Raw genomic sequence first — 19,004 nt, forward strand, 5'->3', positions numbered from 1 at the left:
ATATACTGAAATATTTGTATAACATAATTTCCCTCAAAAATTCCAATTTTATTTAACAAATGTTACAATTTCTGTACAAATTTGTACACTGTTCACACCTTGTACAATTACAAAGTGAAATATATTATATAATCAAAACGTTTTGCTTAAAATAGTTATTTTTAATATTACTGTTTACAATACGATATTTATTACATAGATACATTAAAAAATGTCTTCCTTATGTTTAAGATTGTAATTTATCTTGTAATAATTTTTCCAATTTGCGCACATCAACTGCAAACTTGCGAATACCTTCGCTTAACTTATCTGATGCCATTTGATCCTCGTTTAAAAGCCACCTAAATTCAGCTTCATCTAAGCTGATCTTTTGAAGATCACTTTTTTTCGCTAATTCTGGAGTAAGTACCTTGCGAATCGGATCATTACTCTTTTCCAATTCTTCCAATAATTTGGGACTTATAGTTAAGAAATCACAACCAGCCAATTCTTTGATTTCACCTGAACATAAAAATGATAACATTTCAATATTATACAATTTTTATTTTTAAATATTTTAATATTTGATACTTACCAACGTTTCTAAATGAAGCACCCATAACAACAGTTTTGTATCCAAACTTTTTATAGTAATTATAAATTTTGGTTACAGACACAACACCTGGGTCTTCTTTAGCATCATAAGACTTTTTATCCGTATTTGATACGTACCTAAGAAGTCGTGTTAACATTATTAATGCTGTAATTGATAAATATTTTATTCATAAATATATCGTTTAAGATTTGTATCTTACCAATCTAAGATTCTGCCAACAAATGGAGATATAAGAGTTACACCAGCTTCTGCACATGCAACTGCTTGTGCAAAAGAAAACAGTAATGTCAAATTACAGTGAATTCCATATTTTTCCTCCAGTTCTCTATCAAAATATATTTTTATAGAATACATATCTTCTTTAGGTATTATGTTACTTTTAAAATGTGTAGCTTACTTTGCTGCTTGAATTCCTTCCCATGTAGAAGCAAGCTTAATGAGCACACGATCTTTGTTTATTCCAAATTCTTCATACAAGGCAATTAACCGTTTTGCTTTTTCAATGCTAGCTTCTTTATTGAAAGACAACCTAGCATCTACTTCTGTTGAAACTCTACCTGGTATAATATTTAGAATTTCTTTACCAAAGAGGACACACGTGATATCTAAAGCTGCCTCAATTTGTTCTGCTAGAGTACTGAAACAAATTTAATTCATTTCATTTAAAAAATTATCTAAAATAATGCTCTTACATTAATTTCATTATTACCACTGTTACCGCTTTGAATAGAATTATCTTTCCTGTTACATACTCTGCTTCATTATCCTCTTTTCATTTTTCTTTTTATAAATCTTAACATAATCTTGACAGAATTTTCTACATTTTTATTTAGATTTATTTTCATTCCTGGATATTTCTTGATATGTATATTTTATTCATAAAATTCATTTTTTCTGTATAATGCCTATAATATCTTAAATTAATTTTAACTGCACTAAAACGTCAACATCTACATCTACATCTACATCTATATGTTAAAATAAAGACAACAATTTTTTACAATTATAATACTACTCAATAAGTGGATTTTCATTTTAAAATGTGTACTATTGATTCAACATTTGTAAACATATATTAATTATATTAAAAGTACATTACATTACATTATAAAATATTACATTTTTTCTGTAACATACATAGTTCATATAAATTAGAACATCAGAAATTCATTAAGAACATTAACTATATAATACTACTTTAAACATAAGTGATACAATATAAAATATACTTACGATCCAAACTTTTTTCCATATTGCACTGCCTTATCTATTAAGTGAGCATATTTTTTTTGGTTAGCTGCAGCAAGGATCAGAGAAGGATTTGTAGTTGCATCCTTAGGTTTAAATTGTTCCATAGCTGAAAATAATTAAAATTAATAATTATTAAATAATTTAATTAACAATAATTAAATAATAATTAATTTATCAATACTTCTATTATACTTGGCAATGAATAATATAATTTCACATAATACATTTAAGGATTATCATTAATAGATTACATTTACTGTAACGTATTTATATAAATACTTCAAGGGTCATCTGGGAGACCTATAGGTCAAAGCAATGATAGTTATGATAATCACATGCTTATGACTATGTTACATGATAAACAGCAAAAACTTTTGCATTTAATGGAACGAAATAGCGTATAATAATTATTAAAATGATTATTACATAAACATAAAAAAGAAATTGTATCCTGAGATATATTTCTTACTAAATATTTTCAAAAAAGAAAATAAATTTTGAAAGAAAATAAATTAGTAAGGCTCACAAACAGCACATTTATTTTACTTTGAACTTTGCATTCAAAGTCAAACAAATTCATTACATAAAGTTTTAGAAAGTGTACTTACATAGTAATAACTATTTACATTTAAAAAAATATTGATTTATAATAATATAACAAAGATCATAAATTACAAATAATAAATTTATAATCATTTGTTCGCATTGAATTCTTGTAAACAAAAACATAATTGTTATAAAAACGGTAAAAATGCAATCGTAAGATCGGAAAATTTTGTAACTTCCCCTTCCAGCATCGCGTAATATACTCTACATTGGTATTATATCTTCAATATACGCTATTGAAAATACTTTGAACGTTATACTATTTACACGCGTGTACCTACATATATCGCATACAAATTTTATACGATAAATAATTTGTTTAAATAAGTTGAATAGGTTTTTGCGTTTCAAAAACAAACGAAGAGTGCGCCATTTGCGCTTTCCGGCCACGCTTTCTGACAGTCACCTTCACCTTTGATCATATCTGCTCGAACAACGAAAGTTCATAAGAAGTTTGTATTTACGCTTACCTTGAAAGTCGCCGGTATCGGCGACAATTGTTGTTAATTCTTTCAACTGTGCCAAAGAGCTCGTCATCTTGACTTTCTTCGATTGAGGCTCGCTCATTCTAATCGATACTTTTATATACCGGCCGTAGATCGAAATTCCTGCTTCTTACGCTGGAACGATCAGCACTCACGATATTTTACAGGATTACCAACTTATATGAAACTATGGTCTCATTTCCCTCCAGTTTCGCCATTATTACATAACTTCTGTTCGGTTTCGTTTATCAACATAGAGATTATTTCAACATAAATTATCTTGCAGAAACTTTTATTGCCGTACACTCCTTAATTGTACTCTAATATGCTTTTATTTAATTGTACATTTCATTGTTCAGCAATACGAATTTTGTTCAAGTTGATTATGTTAACAGTTTAGTAACAAATTAAATAATAGCGCGAATCCTTGGCTTCCCTCAAGTAAGGGGAAGTTGTACATGACCTCCCACTCATGGACAGAATATTCTTAAAGAGAAAGGAGAGTCGTTGCAAAACGAAACGACTTTTGCAACTCTAAATTTCTGAATTTGAACATTTAAAACTTCTAACATTCCAAGTTTGGAAATTTATGAGAAAGCTCTTTATATTTCCCTTTAACCAGAAGAATTTTATGTTGCACAGTAGCTGTTATTCAAAATTACAACTGCTCTTATAATTTAATTCCATTATGAAATACAAAAATTGTTTTGCATTAATTTTGTATTTATTAATTTATTTTCCAAATAAATATACTTATGCAATTCATGTATATACAAGTATATACTGTTAAATATATTTATTAAAAATTAAGTACAATATAAATGGAAAAATATATCTTGTCTATCAGTTAAGTACATTTGAAGTATGTGTATGTATATATATTGTATATATACATACTCATATATATTGTATATACACAATAAAAGATAGTATAAAAATATATGTACATATATGAGTTGGAACAAAATTTTATTCTTTAATGAGAATTACCTATTTATAATTTTCTGTAACTGTACTTCAATGTCCACAATATTTTTACATATTAACATATGTACTTTGTTAATTTAATGTAAAATCGTGTTTACATATTTTCCAATTAATTTCCATATTACATATATGTTTTACTCAAATGTATGATTAATACATTTATGATAACAATAAGTAATCTGGTAACAGATTATGGTATTAGATTTTGAAACATGAGCTATCGCCATGTTACGCTATTATGAATATTATGAAATATATTCAAATTTTTGTATAGGCGATATAACGAAAAATAACGAAATATAATGATAAAAGAAGTGATATGCCGTATGGAACGCGTAGTAACTATTATACATGAAAAATATAATCAAATTATATTGTTGCATATTGTATATTAGAAAATTCTCTGTCCTCGATAATATCCCGTTTATCTCATAGATAAACTTCTTTTAGTTTATATCAAACCTTATTACTGAGAGAGTGTGTATCTACAAATGAGGATTTTGGTTGATATCCATACATAAAGATTGAACATATTACTAGAAAAGCACCTAAAGAAAATTGTACAGTTAACTTGAAATCAAAAAGATATATAGATGCTATACAAGATATTATAATAGCTAAAGATGTTGCAAAACCTTTAAGTATGTTATCAGCATATTTAACTACCATGGCAACGATAAGACCTCCACCTGCTTGGAGTACGACCAAATAATAAACAAATAAATCATAACCAAAGAAAAAACCTTGTTTTCTTAGCATTCCACCATCATTTATAAAACATGTCATTAATCCAAAAGGTAATGACAGAAAACTTAACTGTATATTCCTTATCCATACAGATTTATTTGAGTCTTTCAATATTTTTTCAAAATATATTCCTGCAAATCCTGATAAAAAACATGCGCTTAGGGCAGCTGAGAATCCAAGCAAATGATTTTGTTCTATACCAGATGGTAAAGCAGTCTCTGAGTTTTGTGCTAGCTGAACTAATACTACTCCTATTATTAATAATATCAGTGCTCCCCATTGAGTATTTCTTAGTGACCGTTTTAGTATTACTACAGCAAAAAAGGCTGTTGTTAAAATTTTAAGTTGGTATGTCACCTAAAAAATAATACACATGAAAATAATCAGTGATATTAAAAAAGAAAAATAGGAATATATAAAATATAACATACCTGATAAGTTGCTGCATCTAAATTAGATGCTGATACATACAAAAGGTTGTTTTGTATAGTGTATAGAAGCGATGGCACACATACTTTTAAAGTATCAACAGGTTGTTTTATAATTTGTGAGTGTAATGAATCAATAAATTTTGGAAAACTTCCTTCTTCACTAAGAACCAATATTAAACATGTTATAAATTTCACAACTTCTGCCATAACGACAGCTGAAAAAAATAATTATTATTAAGCAACAATAATTATATACGTATCTTATATATACATTAATTTATAAAAATATAATATAGATACCAGTTGATGAAAGAAACATATCTCCAGATCTTGTACGCGCATAGCGCATACTAAGTCCAACTAAGGCATTTTGTACTGTTAGTGTAATTAAACTAATATATTTTAAAGTTTGGCTACTTCCTACAAAATAAATGAATTAACAATGTATTAAGTAAATTATTAAATAGAATATTTTTAATGATAAGCGTAAAATTTATATTTACGTTGCTGTTGTTTAATCATAACTATAGTTCCTTTTTACATGCAAATTATTAATTGTGGATACTAGAGGATCATCTTATCTGGAAAATAACATATTATGAATAAAATATAGAAATATAAAATAAAAATCTTAAATTTGACACATAAGTAAATATATAATAGATTTATCATATTATTTTTGCACACTACAAGTTTCAAATTATATATAAATAAATTTAATTTAATTTTTTCATACAAACCTTTAATACTGCTGTTAATGTATAAAACACTGTTGCTTTATAAATCTAAGCACATATTTTACTTATGTAGATGCTAATTTATAATACAAAATATCAAAACGTTTACTATTTTCAGTCAGCTATCATAATTTTCCATTTTTTATATACAATTACTTACTTTTAATTTACCTTATTTTGCATTTTCATAAAAAAGAACAGCAATGTAAATAAAAAATGTATTTACAATATATATACGTACACGTATACATTCCTTTTATATCACTTCCTACCCGAAATGTATGAACTAAGAAACGAATTCATATGAAGATATGATTAACATATCAATATAGTTTGAGATGTTAAAAATATATTAGTGTTGTAAATATTTAAATTTGAGCCTATTGAGATAAAACAAAACTTAAATAAAAATAATTATACATAATTGTAACATACGAAAAAAGTTTATTTTTACTATTTTTATAAAGAAAAGCATGAAATTTTTAATGTAAAATTTATTACATTCTAGCAGAAAGTACAAAAAGTAGGTAATTTTAAATAAAATAAAATTATACTAATCAAAATATAATATATAGGAGCAAATCAAAACTAGGGACTTTTAAATTGTTACTAATTTATATTGGTTAGCGTGTTAATATTGTGCAGGTGCGTAGTAGTGTTGATGTTGATTATTCGGTGAAAAGAATTCAAACAATTAGAAAATTTATAATTTATAAGTGACATATATATATTTAATCATATAATAAATATTATACAGATTAATTTAAGTAATTGTGATAAATATATATTGTTGTGTCAATGATTAGACTACGCTCTTAAAAGAGTGTTCTTTAATCAAAGGTTAAATTAGAATAAGTTGTACTAAATAAAACTGTTTAATTCTTTTTTGACGTGTATTTAATACATAAAAAATGTCTTATATGCTATCGCATCTTCACAATGGGTGGCAGGTGGATCAGGCAATTTTGTCGGAAGAAGACAGAGTAGTAGTGAGTTTGAAACATTCACATTCTGAATTTTCTAAATATTCTAAATATTTATGTATTACTTTTCTTCAGGTTATTAGATTTGGTCATGACTGGGATCCAATGTGTATGAAAATGGACGAAGTTCTTTACAATATTGCAGAGAAAGTGAAAAACTTTGCTGTTATTTATTTAGTTGATATTACACAAGTACCTGACTTTAACAAAATGTAAGTTTGAACTGTAGTTTGAATTATAGAAGTTCAGCCATAAATTCATATAAGTGTATCTGAGTATTAGAGTATATATTGAAATTTAATATGTCTAGGTACGAGTTATACGATCCTTGCACAGTAATGTTCTTCTTCAGAAATAAGCACATAATGATTGACTTGGGTACAGGAAACAATAACAAAATAAATTGGACATTGGAAGACAAACAGGAAATGATTGATATCATCGAAACAGTCTATAGAGGTGCCAGAAAAGGTAGAGGTTTAGTTGTTTCACCTAAAGATTATTCTACAAAATATAGATATTAATTTATTTTAGTAATAGAATTTTGTGAGAAATAATTATTTTATATTGATGTATTTGTAACTTGATGAGAAAATGTGATAATTAAGTTTATATTAATAAATAAAAGAATGTTGTGATTGAAAATAGAATTATATAATGTAAATTTATATAATTTATTTGAAATCATACATATATATATACAAGTACTATCTACATATTTATAATTATGTATGAATTGCTACTTAAATTCATACATATATATTTCAAAGTTCTTGACCAGATCTATATTTGAACGTGGTACCATGTTTATTTCTTTTGGAACTGTTTTTATATGAAGGATTCATAGGTGGAGGTTTATCTAAAAACATTATAATTTTAGTACTTACAGCTAAAAATATTTCAAACAGTTTTTCAAATAACTAGTACAAGAAACTTACAAGTTTTTAAACAGTATGGATTTTTTAGTACCTGTTTTATAAAGTTGTATATATATGCATATTGGCTCTGAAAATTTAATGCAAGATTGTAAATAAAATGTAATTTATGTTAATATTCATACTAAACGCTGAATTTTCTTACTTCTTTCTGAACCATATTTATTCTATGATGCCGTAATCTATACACTGTTCCAAATACATCCAATTTTCTGTTATCTCGGAGATGCTGTAAAAGTATATCTAATGCAATTAAAGTACCAGTTCTGCCAATTCCTGCACTGCATTAAAGAAAATATAATGATAAAATAATAGAATTTATTATAGGTCACTATTTAGAACATGTATTGCTATTTTGTGTATCTCTACCTGCAGTGAACCACAAGATATCCTTTGTTTGCCAGTATATAACGACGAACAATTTGACAAAAATTAATCATTGAATCAAAACCTTCTGGAATATCATGATCTGGCCATTCTTTAAAATGTAAATGTGTTATATTTCTCTTTTTGTTTTCCTATAATATATTTAAAGTATAATGAAATAATACTTTATTTTATAATATTGTATATCAAGTTTCATACTTGAAGTTTCTACCTTTTGCAGAACTAATGTTCTTTGTGTGTAAGACCTATATTCCAGCTCACTTGTACATCTTATAGTCATATTTTCATACCTAAAAGTTTCTTTAATTATTGGAAAATATTGATAACATTTCTCCTGTAAAATAATGGTTTTATGATCAAATTATAATAATGTTTCAATCATTAGTTCAAAAGAATCTTACTTTGCCATTTTCAATTAAATCAGTCAACATAACTATTATATTAACATCATATTGTTCTATCATTCTCCAAAAGTCAAATGTAGTTTCCTCTTTTGGACCTTGACAAGCTATATATTCATCTTCTCCACTGTATCCCTAAAAATGATAAACGTGATATTAATATAAATTCAAAAAAAAATGATTACTGTTTGTTTACTCACTTTAATAAAGGATGCATTAATATAATCAGTATTAGGATCATTATCAATGACTTCCAATTTTACTCTGGAAAAGTCATCTGAAAATATAAAATGAGCTTAGTAAAATTTTTAAAAAGCATGTTTTCGTATCCTTTGTACATAACTATAAGCATTTACATGGAAGGATATCAGAATATCTATTTTTCTTTCTATTAGCTTGTAAACAGGCAGTATTAGCTGGCATTTGTAAATCAACACTCAGAGTTTGAAGCAATTGAAATTCATTGCTTAATTTTCCAGGGTTCTCAATGAGTTGTTGACAGTGAGCTATAAACTTTTTCTTTGTAAATGGTGTAGGAACTGGTGATCCAGACATATCAGAATGTAGAAATCGCCATATTATTCTAAAAAAATAATAACAAAACAGCATTATAATTTTATAGTTTTTATCTTTTGTAAAAAAATTGATATAAAAAGTAAGTTATACTTACACTTGAGGTGAACATTTGCGTACTAATAACATCATTGTTGTTAAAACTCCGAAAAATAAAATACCAAAGATTACTCCAATAACAAGTCCAATATTTACATCAGCATCTAGTATGAAATAAAATATTTTAAAAGATAATTAGGTAAAAGTTATTACGAGATTAATTAAATTGTAACAATAGAATAAAATATAAAGTACTAACTAGTTTTTATCACAAAGGTTGTTGAATCAGCATATCCACCACGAGTAAACGCTCTCATTCTAACATGATACCACGTATTTGATTTAAGAGGTCCATTACAATAAACTTTTTTATTTGTATTGGAAGAAAATTCTTGACAATTCAGTTCTTCACCAACAGTATATTTAACTGCCTTTACTTCACCATAATCAGCAACATGATTAGCTGTAAGAAAAAGTATATAATAATCTATTTACTCATAGATAAATTTATAAATTTATTATAAAAATGTATCACCTACGATAGGGATCCCACCACAATCTTGTAGTTTGATAAGGTACACTAAAGTCTTGTAACATAGATTCTTCCCAGGATGATATATTTGGCCATGTATGATTTGTAAAATTAAATCTAGTATTGGATGCAGTATTATATTCAATTCGCGATACTATGATAGAATAATAAATAATGTCGCCATTTGTATCAGGAAATAAGGGAAGTAAAAGTGTAGCTGATGTAGTAGTTCTTTGGGCTTTAGATGGATCTAAAGTTATAGATTTTATATAGTCCTCATCAGGTTGAGATGGAACTAAAATATTTAAAGATTTAGTAAGTTGTAACTGATAGGTAAATTTACAGATTAGTAAAAAGATACAGACAAGACATATATACAGTAAAATATATTTTATTTTAAATTTATTACAGCTAGATGCATTTATTAACAAAATTAATGTTTATAAATTAAAATATGTACATACTTCCAGCAGGATATAACACATTGTGTTTTGCAGGTACACCAAGCTTCTTAACTTCTTTAACTTTAACAGATATTTCGAAAGTATAATTATACTCTGCTTTCAATTCATTTAAATTAATTGAAATTATATCATTTTTATTAATATTATTTTCAACAAGTTTTTTAATCATAAAAGAATGTGGTGTATAATTTCTTCTAGTTCCATGTACAAATATATTAAAGTATTCCATTATTCCATTCAAAGAACATGGAAAGCCCCATTTTAAAATAGTATCCAATGTATTTTTATTGTTTTCATTGTTTTTAATCAAGTAAGAAAAATTAGATACCATTCCTGACACTGTGATTATAAATAATTAATGTAGTTTGATATTATTAAAATATTAATAATTATAATTTTACTTGATAATCAATCACCTCCAGCTGGTGTTTGAAATACTATATCATCACCATAATTTCCCCAACCCGCTTTTGTTTTTGCTCTAATTTTTAATGTATAATTTGTGTGCGGTATCGCTTTAGGATAATCATAAATAAACGTAGATCCGTTTAAATATATGGTATCGTTTGAGGGTTTTAGAGGGCACCAATCAGGTGTTGGAAAATGTATTTCCCATTTCATTATAATTTCAAATTCTTGTAAATTTCCTGCTAGATACGTTGGTTGTTCCCATGCAAGTGTAAACTGTGAATATGTTATATTTCTAATATTCATTATAGGTGCAGATGGTACTAAAATATCAAACATTTTAAGTTGTTATTATCTTCTTTGTTTTTCACAGTGGCTAAGTTAACTGATTAAATCAATTGTAAGTCACACACATATATGTAATTTTAATGCATTTATCTGTACTTACTATCTTCTTCTGTATCTACTTTTGTTAATTCGCTTAATTCACTAACACCTGCTTCATTATTGACATATGCCCAACATATATATGTTGTAAATGGACTAAGATCTTTCATCACTGAATTTATAAGCATAAATTCATCCTGAATACAAGAATTTATAGGTTCTTCAACGTTTCCATTTACATGATCATAACCATGTCCAGCACTTGCTGTATAGTTGCATGTGGCTTTCAGAGAATTTAGAATACAGCTACTATTACCTTTTTCAATTTTCCAAGAAAGCATTATACTATTCATTGTAACGTAAAATTCTGTTAATATTGGTGGTCTTGATACTAGTGAATAAAAAAATCAATTACAAACAGAAGTATGCAATATAATAAATGCAACTATAATAAATACCTGTTGATGCTGTACTTGCATTTATGGAAAGCATATCTCCATCATTATTGTCTTCATCTACTGCAGTAATATAAACATCATAAGAAGTACATGCATGTAAACCATCTACTGTTACATTTGTTCCAGTTATGATAATTGTTTTTAGTTCTGGGGTAATAGTTACACGATAGTGTGCAACACACATTGATCCCACTTTTGGTGGTTGCCACACAATATTTAAAGAAAATGCACTGACTTTTACAGTTGGCTCTTGAGGTCTACTGGGTTCTATTCAAAATAATTATTACTATTTTCTGAACAAAACCTAGTTACTGTTAGTACATATTTATTAACATACTTGGTGAATTTGTTTTTAAAGTAATATTGTGGCCACTAGATTGAACTAAATATGAAACAGCTTTAATTATAAAAAAATACTCTGTACACGGTTCCAAATTTTTTGCCAAATAGTATGTATTTGTAACTGTTATATTATTGCAGACATCATCAGAACATTTTGTAATCATATAACCCTGTACACATGTTGGATATTTTGATGGCTCTTTCCAACTTAAATTAATTGTATTAGTAGTGGTATGTACCACCATACCTTGAATTTCTCCAATTTCTGTAACTAAAATGTAACATAGCAATGTAATAAAAGAATGTGTAAGATTTCTAAAATCTCTTACAATGTTTTCCATTGAAAAGAAATTGTCTTTAATTATTAAATAAAGTTTAAAGTAATTTTGCAACATGATAATAATAAATGCAACTTTACTGTTGTAATCCGTTTTTGCTTCTGCACTAACTCCAACCGGTTCCGGATGTTTATCGACAACTATTACGGTAAATAAGTATTCACTACATGGATCTAAATTAGTGGCGTTGTATTGTGTAGTACTTGCGTTTGCTTTAACGCATGTTTCATTCAAGCACACGTAAATTAAATACGTGAATGATTCGTTCAGTGCATTTTCACAGGGAGGTTGCCAGGATAGATATACCCATTCAGTACTCACATAATCAACCGTCAGATTCTGTACCTTTTTATGATCTATAAACAAAGAGGAAATAAAATGTACTGTGCTACTATTTACAGAATATTTTTAATAAAGTATTCAAAACAAGCTCAATTAACATTTAAGCACATCAAACAGTTTGGAGAGTACTCTCCATATTCTAAAAGTTAATTTCACATATTACAAATACATAACTAAATGTACCTGTCGTATTACACAGAAGTAATTCAATTTCAAAACTTTCCGCCGAATTTTCATTACTGTTCAGCGTACTAGAATCATATTGTGGTATGTTGAAAGTGCCATCATGCAACAGGGGCTCGGTTTGATCACATATTTTATCAGAAAAATTCTCAGCATTTCTAGATATTTCCAAATACGTATTGTTTACTTTAGAAGACGTCGAATATTTTAAGCGATTTAACGATAAAATTTCTGTCGTTCCATTTCCTTCTGAATTAATTAAACTTATGTTTCCAAGTATACAGATAATTTGAAACGTGTAAATCAGTAGTTGCAATTGTTTCCTTACAATCATGATTTTTGGAGAACTGTAAACAAAGTACAATTTTATGTCTGAAATTTATATGCGATTCAACAAATTGTTTGATGCGACAATTTTAAATAACATTACTGGGATTGTTATCGATTTTGAAATACTTATAGAATTAGCGTATAAAAGAAAAATACGCTTCGCATTGTTTGCAACAGATTACGCCAATCATCAACAATTAAAAAGTTCTATTTCTACATTTCTCGGTATTAAGATCGGTATTAATTTGATCGATGATTAAATCGCGCAGTTCTGACTAATGCATTATTGTCGATCGTAGATCAATTGTATTAATAATCTTCATATTAACTCTTGATCCATGATAATATTAGATTCCAAAAGAAAACAGAATGTCTGTAGACCAGTATACACGTTACAAAATAATAGAAATATTTCACAATTTTTTTTTATATATTGTTACCATATTAATTATAAATCCATAAAAACAATCACATACACAGATTTGCTTTCTTGATCTCTTGTACTTCTTCAATATGCATCCGCGCAAAAATGAGCTCACAATGGTTAATAAAACGAAAACAAAATGGTAAAAAATTTAGACACACATGTTGGCCAATGGAACTGGTAATGATATGAGAGACAATTTTAGAAATCAAGTACGTACGATATTCTTTCGATAATCATTGTGATCACTAACTGACAGCTTTTCGTTTATCCACTCTGGTCATTGATATCGCTGATAAGAATCTCAAGTCCATTTTAAGCTCTTGAGAAAGCACTCTGCCACTACTCTGTTATCCAAACACTGTACTACACATTTCCATTCTTCTTTCGAGTATTCTGATATTCATTGTACATTTTTGTTTAAAATTTTGTGCGCTGATTATAAATTTACTTGTACTGAAAATCACTACTACCTTGGATGTATATTAGATTATAAAGCGCTAACATATAAGTAAAACACAGACGTAATTTACATAAAATTGACACAAACGCACCCACACATACACATTCGCTTTTATACCATACATAAAATGTTACGAACACAGTAGTTATAAGTAAAGGTTCGATAAATAGCCGTTATTTAGCTAGTCTTAAAGACGGCTACTTATCGAGTGGTCATTATATCATGTTCCACATATTTAAAAAGATAGCAAACCAAGCATGATAGCTGGCAATGTCAACCATAGAATATTGTACATTTATATACTTTTCAAAATTGATAAATTTTATTAAAACTGTACAAGGATGTATATTTTGTATACTTGGAAAAATCCAACATCAAGAAATAAGTTTAGACAATTTCAAAAATAGAATAATTTTTAGTAGAAATTGGTTTAATTTCCATACCTATATACAAATATATATTACATCTTAATGTTTAGTATTGCATTCTAGTGTGGTATTTATAAAAAAAATATCTTAAAGCACCAAGTATAGAAAGTAAGTCGTAGCAAATCGTAATACTAGTTAGTGAATGTTAAATTATAATTAATTTATGTATAAAATAATGCTTACATAATATTAAAAACAAATCAATTACTATTTCATATGTTTTGTAAACATATGTTTTTCTTTTTTTTTTATTACATCATTTGTAACTTATAGCAGTATCAGAACCTTTTCTGTGCAACATTCATGTTTATGTATTTTTATACGTTTTTCTGTTTTGTTATAAAATTTAACTTATGAAATCAAATAAAAACTGTTATTTTAAAATATATGTATATACATCACTTATGTTTTAATTAATGTACTATTTTATGAACACGTAATATGCTTTTCTTGTAATGATTAGTTGAAAAGTTCAACCTTTTTTTTATAATTCCATACCATGAACTCCGCTTATATCTTTATTGTCTTCAATTTCTTTTTTAATAAGTGTATTGGTAACGATTTCTTGATAGTATTCTCCAAACACGCTTCTGTTATGGGAAATAAGTATTAAAAACTGAGCCGCTATGGCTGTTAATTCTTCTTGAAGTGATGAAAGTCCTGGTGGTACGTGCTGTGGAGCAGCAGATTGAGATGATATTATTTTTTGCAAAAATTGCCGAATTCTCAAACCTGGAAAACGATATAAAATGAACGAGGCTGATGTCATAAATTTGTATCCAATACGTACTTATAAGATGTCTGATTTTATGGTCTGGCTTAATAAGGTCTAATATTTGTCCTTCTAGTAACGTTTCCAGCTGCGGAGTTAAGGGTTCAGAACCAATTTCTTGCAATGTCGCATTCAAGTCCATTTTAATTTGTAACACAACATTGGGTATTATGGATTCCAAATCCCTAGCAATAATACATATGAAATTCACTTTGTAATTTTATTATGTATACATGATATGCACATACTTATTTGAATGCACAGTGTCCAATAGTACATTAAGATGTTGTTTAATTTCTTTTTTTAAACTTGACACCCCATGTACCGGTGGACCAACCGTATTGTTTACGAGTAATATCACGGATCCCATAATGCTTAATCTGCTGGTTTTATCGCGTAATTCTAATAATCTACCCTGATCAAGCATTAGAGTCTGAAAAAAAAGAAAATTTACATAATTATCAAAACTAATGGTATTGATGAAACAGACACTTGACAACATACTTCTGCATCCGGATTAAAATCCCACTCTAGAAGATCAAGATATGCTTCGGTTAAAAGAGAATGTGTAAGTTGTCTTACAGCATTAATATCAGATGAACTGGCTGTAACTTTTGTTGGATCAAAATGGCTTAGTAACCATTTTTCAGTATATTGCAAACCATTAGTATTAATTTTCAAAAATTCAGTAAACTTTGCTTTCTCATATTCAATACTGGAAGCAACTATATTTGGTCTCATCATAGTGATAGTGAAATTCGCTAAATCAAGGCGCATTAACTGTAGCACTTCCATTATTCCTTTGAATATTTCAATAACATCTGTCTGTTGACTAAGTTCTGCAATCTTTTCATCTCTTACTGGTGCACAAACTTTGCTCATTATTGAGATCACATATTGTGCATAATGATGAAAATCTAGAACACCCTTTTCTGCTTGTTGTTTGATTAAATCTATATCAAGTACCTCATTCAAGTTCTCTCGAATTTTTGCATGGTGTGGTAACACTAACTCATCTAATGTCTGCACGAAGTAAAAGTATTAATGCATATATTCATATAAATATATTATTTCTATACATATATAATACCTCTTTAATTTCTTTTAATAAAACCAATGCCTGTGTATAATTTGGAGGATCTTCAGCTAACTGTTCAGCTAACAAACTCCAAAAAGCTTTATGCATGATATCTTTTACTCTTTTGTGGAATGTACCATCATCTGGATCAAGCTTCTGTAATTGAAAATTTTTGTCCACCGCAATTTCATGTGCTAATGCCATATTTCTCATGCCATTTGCAGCTTTTATAATTTCTTCAAGAGTAACAAATTTTGGCGGGGATGCTCCTACTAAACCTCCTACCATAAAATCTGAAATCTTCTGCCTACACAACATTAATTTAATCGCAAATTATGTTAACACAGAATTGAAATATGTTAGCAAATAAATAATACAAATATTTATAATGTACCCTCTTGCATTTTCCTCTTCTGTATCAGGATTTGAATTAGATTGATAATCTACAGGCGCAGATGTGCCAGGTTTGTTAATGTTGCATTTTTGGTCATCATCATTCTCCATTTTCTGGTTCCTATATGATAAAATACATTATTATATCTTGTCAATTAATTGCAGCCAAAATTATAACATAGTAATGAAGAGTAATGATTATTTAGTAATACAGTAGATATTATTAAAATAATAAAAATAATCATGCTAAAGATAATTATTAAATCAATACACAGATTAATTATTAGGTACATGTTACAATTAATATTAATAGCTAACTCATATTAATTTCACTCATTTAAATTGCACAATTCTGTTTGTATGCTATAATTAACACATATGAAATTGTAATAGACATATTAAGAATAAGAAAACAAAAGAAGGGATATAATTAAGAATACACATATTAGATATTTAATTATAGCATTATACAAAGGTACATGGCACTGACCAAAACAAAATACCCGGAATAAAATTTAATAGTGCCATTGATCTTGAACATTTGCTACTAATGAAGAAACAGCCAAGAGTAATACCCCATATTACTCCAACACCAATCCAAATTTTACTCCTAATAAAATAGCATTTAATCATATATTTACCAATCAACTCTAAAGCATTTATGAACAATTAAAAATTAAGGAATAGTAATAAAATAATGACACCCATAAATTATTACTCTTATTTTTAAAAAAATATTTAGTTCACATTTACCTGCAAATCAGCTGATATCTTTTTAAATAAACAATTTTCACAGTTAAATAATAAAATGTAATAATTCACATGATCGCTAATTTAATTAATTTAATAAAAATTAAAATATAACACATAAAAAGTATACCTATCTGGCATGATTAATATTTGATTTAAATATTTTGTTGAAGCATGATCTGTACTCAGAAGCAGCTGGTTGTTGAATGCACTAGTCACTGAAGAAAAAGAGGTCAAACTTTAGCTATAAAAAGAACATTCACAAGGTACATATAAGAATGATCCTTCCTGCTTGGTCAGACCAACAACATATTTTTATTTATGATAATGTACCTTATATTTACACATCATTTCAATTAAATGATTAATAGTTAAATTACAATAATTCTTAACATTCACATGAAAGTTGTTCGTTTTAAAATTCTGCTATAGTTTTTGGTGACAAATAAATACAAATAGCATATTTTAATTAAATACATTTTCAAATGCATAATACAACATTTTATTCTTATGCAGAAATATGAATGTACTTATTGAATTAAACTTAATATTCTGTGCCAACAGTTCTGAATCTTTCCACAAATGCATACTGCCAAAATCAAAATTTAAGAATGCCAGAACTAACAAATCATTATATGCTAATAACTTGTTTGTTTTTATTTTCTCACAGGTTAGCGTTATGTATTCAATTAGTCTTTAATAAAATTAACATCTTGATTTGTATTGTCTTATATACCCTTCACTTTTTCCTTCCTTTGTTAAACATATTTAAAATCTTCAATTACGTAAACAAAAACATTCTAACATATTTATCATTTTTATCAGATTACAACTTCCATAGAATATTTCATTCTAAATAATTAAAATAAATTTCAGTTTATCCATAGCATGGCAATAGGATAAAGCTTATTCATAGCAATTTTATTTACAAATTACATTAAACTATTTTCATGTATCAAATTTATATCATATGTATTCATATTTTGATCAAATCTAATAATATGCATTTTTACAAACACAATTGACCTTGCAGTACAACCTGTAAACTTAGTTCTTTTGCTGAATAATTACTTTTTTTGGATTCAATATTTTACAACGCAATTATGCAGTAAATACACTTTCACCAAAGAATCAAAATGCGTAAATAATAAATGATATCTTACCTAATTTGATGCTTTATCAGAATGTTGCAGAGTTCATCATATTTTACTTCATATTTTTTACTTTAGATTTGTAAATAATTTTATAAGTAAATCATATTCGAAAATCAATTTTGTTTTGAAGAGCTATAATTTGTATATTTACAACTTTCTAGGTTGATGTTTGACAGTAAAGTTAGGTACACATTCAGTTTCAAAACTGTAGCGTCCTCTGTGAAACAACTGTTTGAGAAGAAAGCGAACAATAACAAAAACGATTTTATTTAATAAAATTATAAATTTGGGTATATAATTATTTGCGATTGTATGGATATTCAATAATAAGTTTCTGCTATACTACAACAATAAGAACACGTCATTTCTCAAAAAGTTTCAACACGAACCTTGTTTGGAAAACAACGTGACTCATCGTAGTCCACCTTGAATTTGCGAAGGTTTATTGGTCCCGATAAATAATCCCACCTGAATTGAATGTTCTTTGTTACAGATAAAGAAATCAGTAGTTTATTGAATGTATTATAATCTACAATTGTTTGTTTACGTTGACCCTAAAGTTATCAATTTTACAATGTGTTGTAACTCTGTAATCACAGTT

At 27.4% G+C, this 19,004-nt stretch overlaps 5 protein-coding genes across 18 annotated transcripts; 1 reads left to right on the forward strand and 4 right to left on the reverse strand.

Annotated features, from left to right (window-relative positions):
* Window positions 1–27: 27 nt before the first annotated feature.
* Window positions 28–3,052, reverse strand: Taldo (transaldolase). Its single transcript, XM_003706411.3, has 6 exons — window positions 2,923–3,052; window positions 1,829–1,952; window positions 993–1,232; window positions 795–920; window positions 575–711; window positions 28–501 (listed from the first exon to the last, which is right to left on the reverse strand). The coding sequence occupies exons 1-6, from the start codon at window positions 3,017–3,019 to the stop codon at window positions 227–229; spliced, it is 999 nt and encodes a 332-aa protein (XP_003706459.2). The 5' UTR covers window positions 3,020–3,052; the 3' UTR covers window positions 28–226.
* An 837-nt stretch (window positions 3,053–3,889) lies between these two features.
* Ugalt (UDP-galactose transporter) lies at window positions 3,890–6,223 on the reverse strand. Of its 6 annotated transcripts, XM_012292637.2 has the most exons (6): window positions 6,000–6,151; window positions 5,843–5,915; window positions 5,606–5,683; window positions 5,403–5,522; window positions 5,103–5,317; window positions 3,890–5,028 (listed from the first exon to the last, which is right to left on the reverse strand). In XM_012292637.2, the coding sequence occupies exons 3-6, from the start codon at window positions 5,622–5,624 to the stop codon at window positions 4,381–4,383; spliced, it is 1,002 nt and encodes a 333-aa protein (XP_012148027.2). In that variant the 5' UTR covers window positions 5,625–5,683; window positions 5,843–5,915; window positions 6,000–6,151; the 3' UTR covers window positions 3,890–4,380. The 6 variants fall into 6 exon arrangements, with proteins under 6 accessions (XP_012148027.2, XP_076397060.1, XP_012148028.2 ...); XM_076540945.1 differs by lacking the exon at window positions 5,843–5,915 and having other exon boundaries at window positions 6,081–6,220; XM_012292638.2 differs by lacking the exon at window positions 5,843–5,915.
* A 465-nt stretch (window positions 6,224–6,688) lies between these two features.
* Dim1 (thioredoxin-like protein Dim1) lies at window positions 6,689–16,621 on the forward strand. The gene is made up of 3 exons (XM_003706413.3): window positions 6,689–6,828; window positions 6,898–7,034; window positions 7,133–16,621. Exons 1-3 carry the CDS (start codon window positions 6,751–6,753, stop codon window positions 7,344–7,346), a joined length of 429 nt encoding a protein of 142 aa, XP_003706461.1. The 5' UTR covers window positions 6,689–6,750; the 3' UTR covers window positions 7,347–16,621.
* LOC100883298 (Protein tyrosine phosphatase 52F) lies at window positions 7,138–13,725 on the reverse strand. Of its 6 annotated transcripts, XM_012292652.2 has the most exons (19): window positions 13,586–13,725; window positions 12,612–12,958; window positions 12,167–12,442; window positions 11,744–12,019; window positions 11,407–11,673; window positions 11,010–11,339; window positions 10,570–10,884; window positions 10,154–10,492; window positions 9,697–9,984; window positions 9,417–9,620; window positions 9,216–9,321; window positions 8,902–9,128; window positions 8,746–8,822; window positions 8,546–8,680; window positions 8,356–8,478; window positions 8,127–8,275; window positions 7,903–8,038; window positions 7,761–7,827; window positions 7,138–7,681 (listed from the first exon to the last, which is right to left on the reverse strand). In XM_012292652.2, exons 1-19 carry the CDS (start codon window positions 13,603–13,605, stop codon window positions 7,587–7,589), a joined length of 3,777 nt encoding a protein of 1,258 aa, XP_012148042.2. In that variant the 5' UTR covers window positions 13,606–13,725; the 3' UTR covers window positions 7,138–7,586. The 6 variants fall into 6 exon arrangements, 5 of the variants coding, with proteins under 5 accessions (XP_012148042.2, XP_076397038.1, XP_076397037.1 ...); XM_076540923.1 differs by having other exon boundaries at window positions 10,154–10,213; window positions 11,744–12,442; XM_076540922.1 differs by having other exon boundaries at window positions 11,744–12,442.
* LOC100880317 (T-complex protein 11-like protein 1) lies at window positions 14,491–18,687 on the reverse strand. 4 transcript variants are annotated; one of them, XM_076540930.1, is made up of 9 exons: window positions 18,413–18,687; window positions 17,380–17,467; window positions 16,990–17,109; window positions 16,501–16,620; window positions 16,119–16,413; window positions 15,533–16,051; window positions 15,277–15,461; window positions 15,047–15,213; window positions 14,491–14,988 (listed from the first exon to the last, which is right to left on the reverse strand). In XM_076540930.1, the coding sequence occupies exons 2-9, from the start codon at window positions 17,388–17,390 to the stop codon at window positions 14,741–14,743; spliced, it is 1,665 nt and encodes a 554-aa protein (XP_076397045.1). In that variant the 5' UTR covers window positions 17,391–17,467; window positions 18,413–18,687; the 3' UTR covers window positions 14,491–14,740. The 4 variants fall into 4 exon arrangements, with proteins under 4 accessions (XP_076397045.1, XP_076397046.1, XP_012148038.2 ...); XM_076540931.1 differs by having other exon boundaries at window positions 17,380–17,493; XM_012292648.2 differs by lacking the exon at window positions 16,990–17,109 and having other exon boundaries at window positions 17,380–17,493; window positions 18,413–18,684.
* Between the last annotated feature and the right edge of the window lie 317 nt (window positions 18,688–19,004).

Source organism: Megachile rotundata, chromosome 16 (assembly GCF_050947335.1).
Source record: "Megachile rotundata isolate GNS110a chromosome 16, iyMegRotu1, whole genome shotgun sequence".
In the NCBI taxonomy this organism is placed as follows: Eukaryota; Metazoa; Arthropoda; class Insecta; order Hymenoptera; family Megachilidae; genus Megachile; species Megachile rotundata.

Bases quoted from the DNA above. Each gene is read 5' to 3' on its own strand.
- Taldo (XM_003706411.3), bottom strand. From the start codon at position 3,019: ATGAGCGAGCCTCAATCGAAGAAAGTCAAGATGACGAGCTCTTTGGCA. The intron at 1,233-1,828 runs GTAAGTATATTT...AATTTGTTTCAG, and splicing joins TATGGAAAAAAGTTTGGATC to TACTCTAGCAGAACAAATTG. The intron at 712-794 runs GTAAGATACAAA...ACGACTTCTTAG, and splicing joins GTTGGCAGAATCTTAGATTG to GTACGTATCAAATACGGATA.
- LOC100883298 (XM_076540922.1), bottom strand. From the start codon at position 13,605: ATGATTATCGAAAGAATATC. The intron at 9,985-10,153 runs GTATGTACATAT...TAAATATTTTAG, and splicing joins TGTGTTATATCCTGCTGGAA to TTCCATCTCAACCTGATGAG. The intron at 9,322-9,416 runs GTTAGTACTTTA...ATTTCATACTAG, and splicing joins AACCTTTGTGATAAAAACTA to ATGCTGATGTAAATATTGGA.
- Ugalt (XM_076540945.1), bottom strand. The intron at 5,318-5,402 runs GTATCTATATTA...TATTTTTTTCAG, and splicing joins TATGTTTCTTTCATCAACTG to CTGTCGTTATGGCAGAAGTT. The intron at 5,029-5,102 runs GTATGTTATATT...ATTATTTTTTAG, and splicing joins TAGATGCAGCAACTTATCAG to GTGACATACCAACTTAAAAT.
- LOC100880317 (XM_076540930.1), bottom strand. The intron at 15,214-15,276 runs GTATGTGCATAT...TATTATTGCTAG, and splicing joins GACACTGTGCATTCAAATAA to GGATTTGGAATCCATAATAC. The intron at 14,989-15,046 runs GTACGTATTGGA...ATCGTTTTCCAG, and splicing joins TAAAATCAGACATCTTATAA to GTTTGAGAATTCGGCAATTT.
- Dim1 (XM_003706413.3), top strand. From the start codon at position 6,751: ATGTCTTATATGCTATCGCATCTTCACAATGGGTGGCAGGTGGATCAG. The intron at 6,829-6,897 runs GTGAGTTTGAAA...ACTTTTCTTCAG, and splicing joins CGGAAGAAGACAGAGTAGTA to GTTATTAGATTTGGTCATGA. The intron at 7,035-7,132 runs GTAAGTTTGAAC...TAATATGTCTAG, and splicing joins GTACCTGACTTTAACAAAAT to GTACGAGTTATACGATCCTT.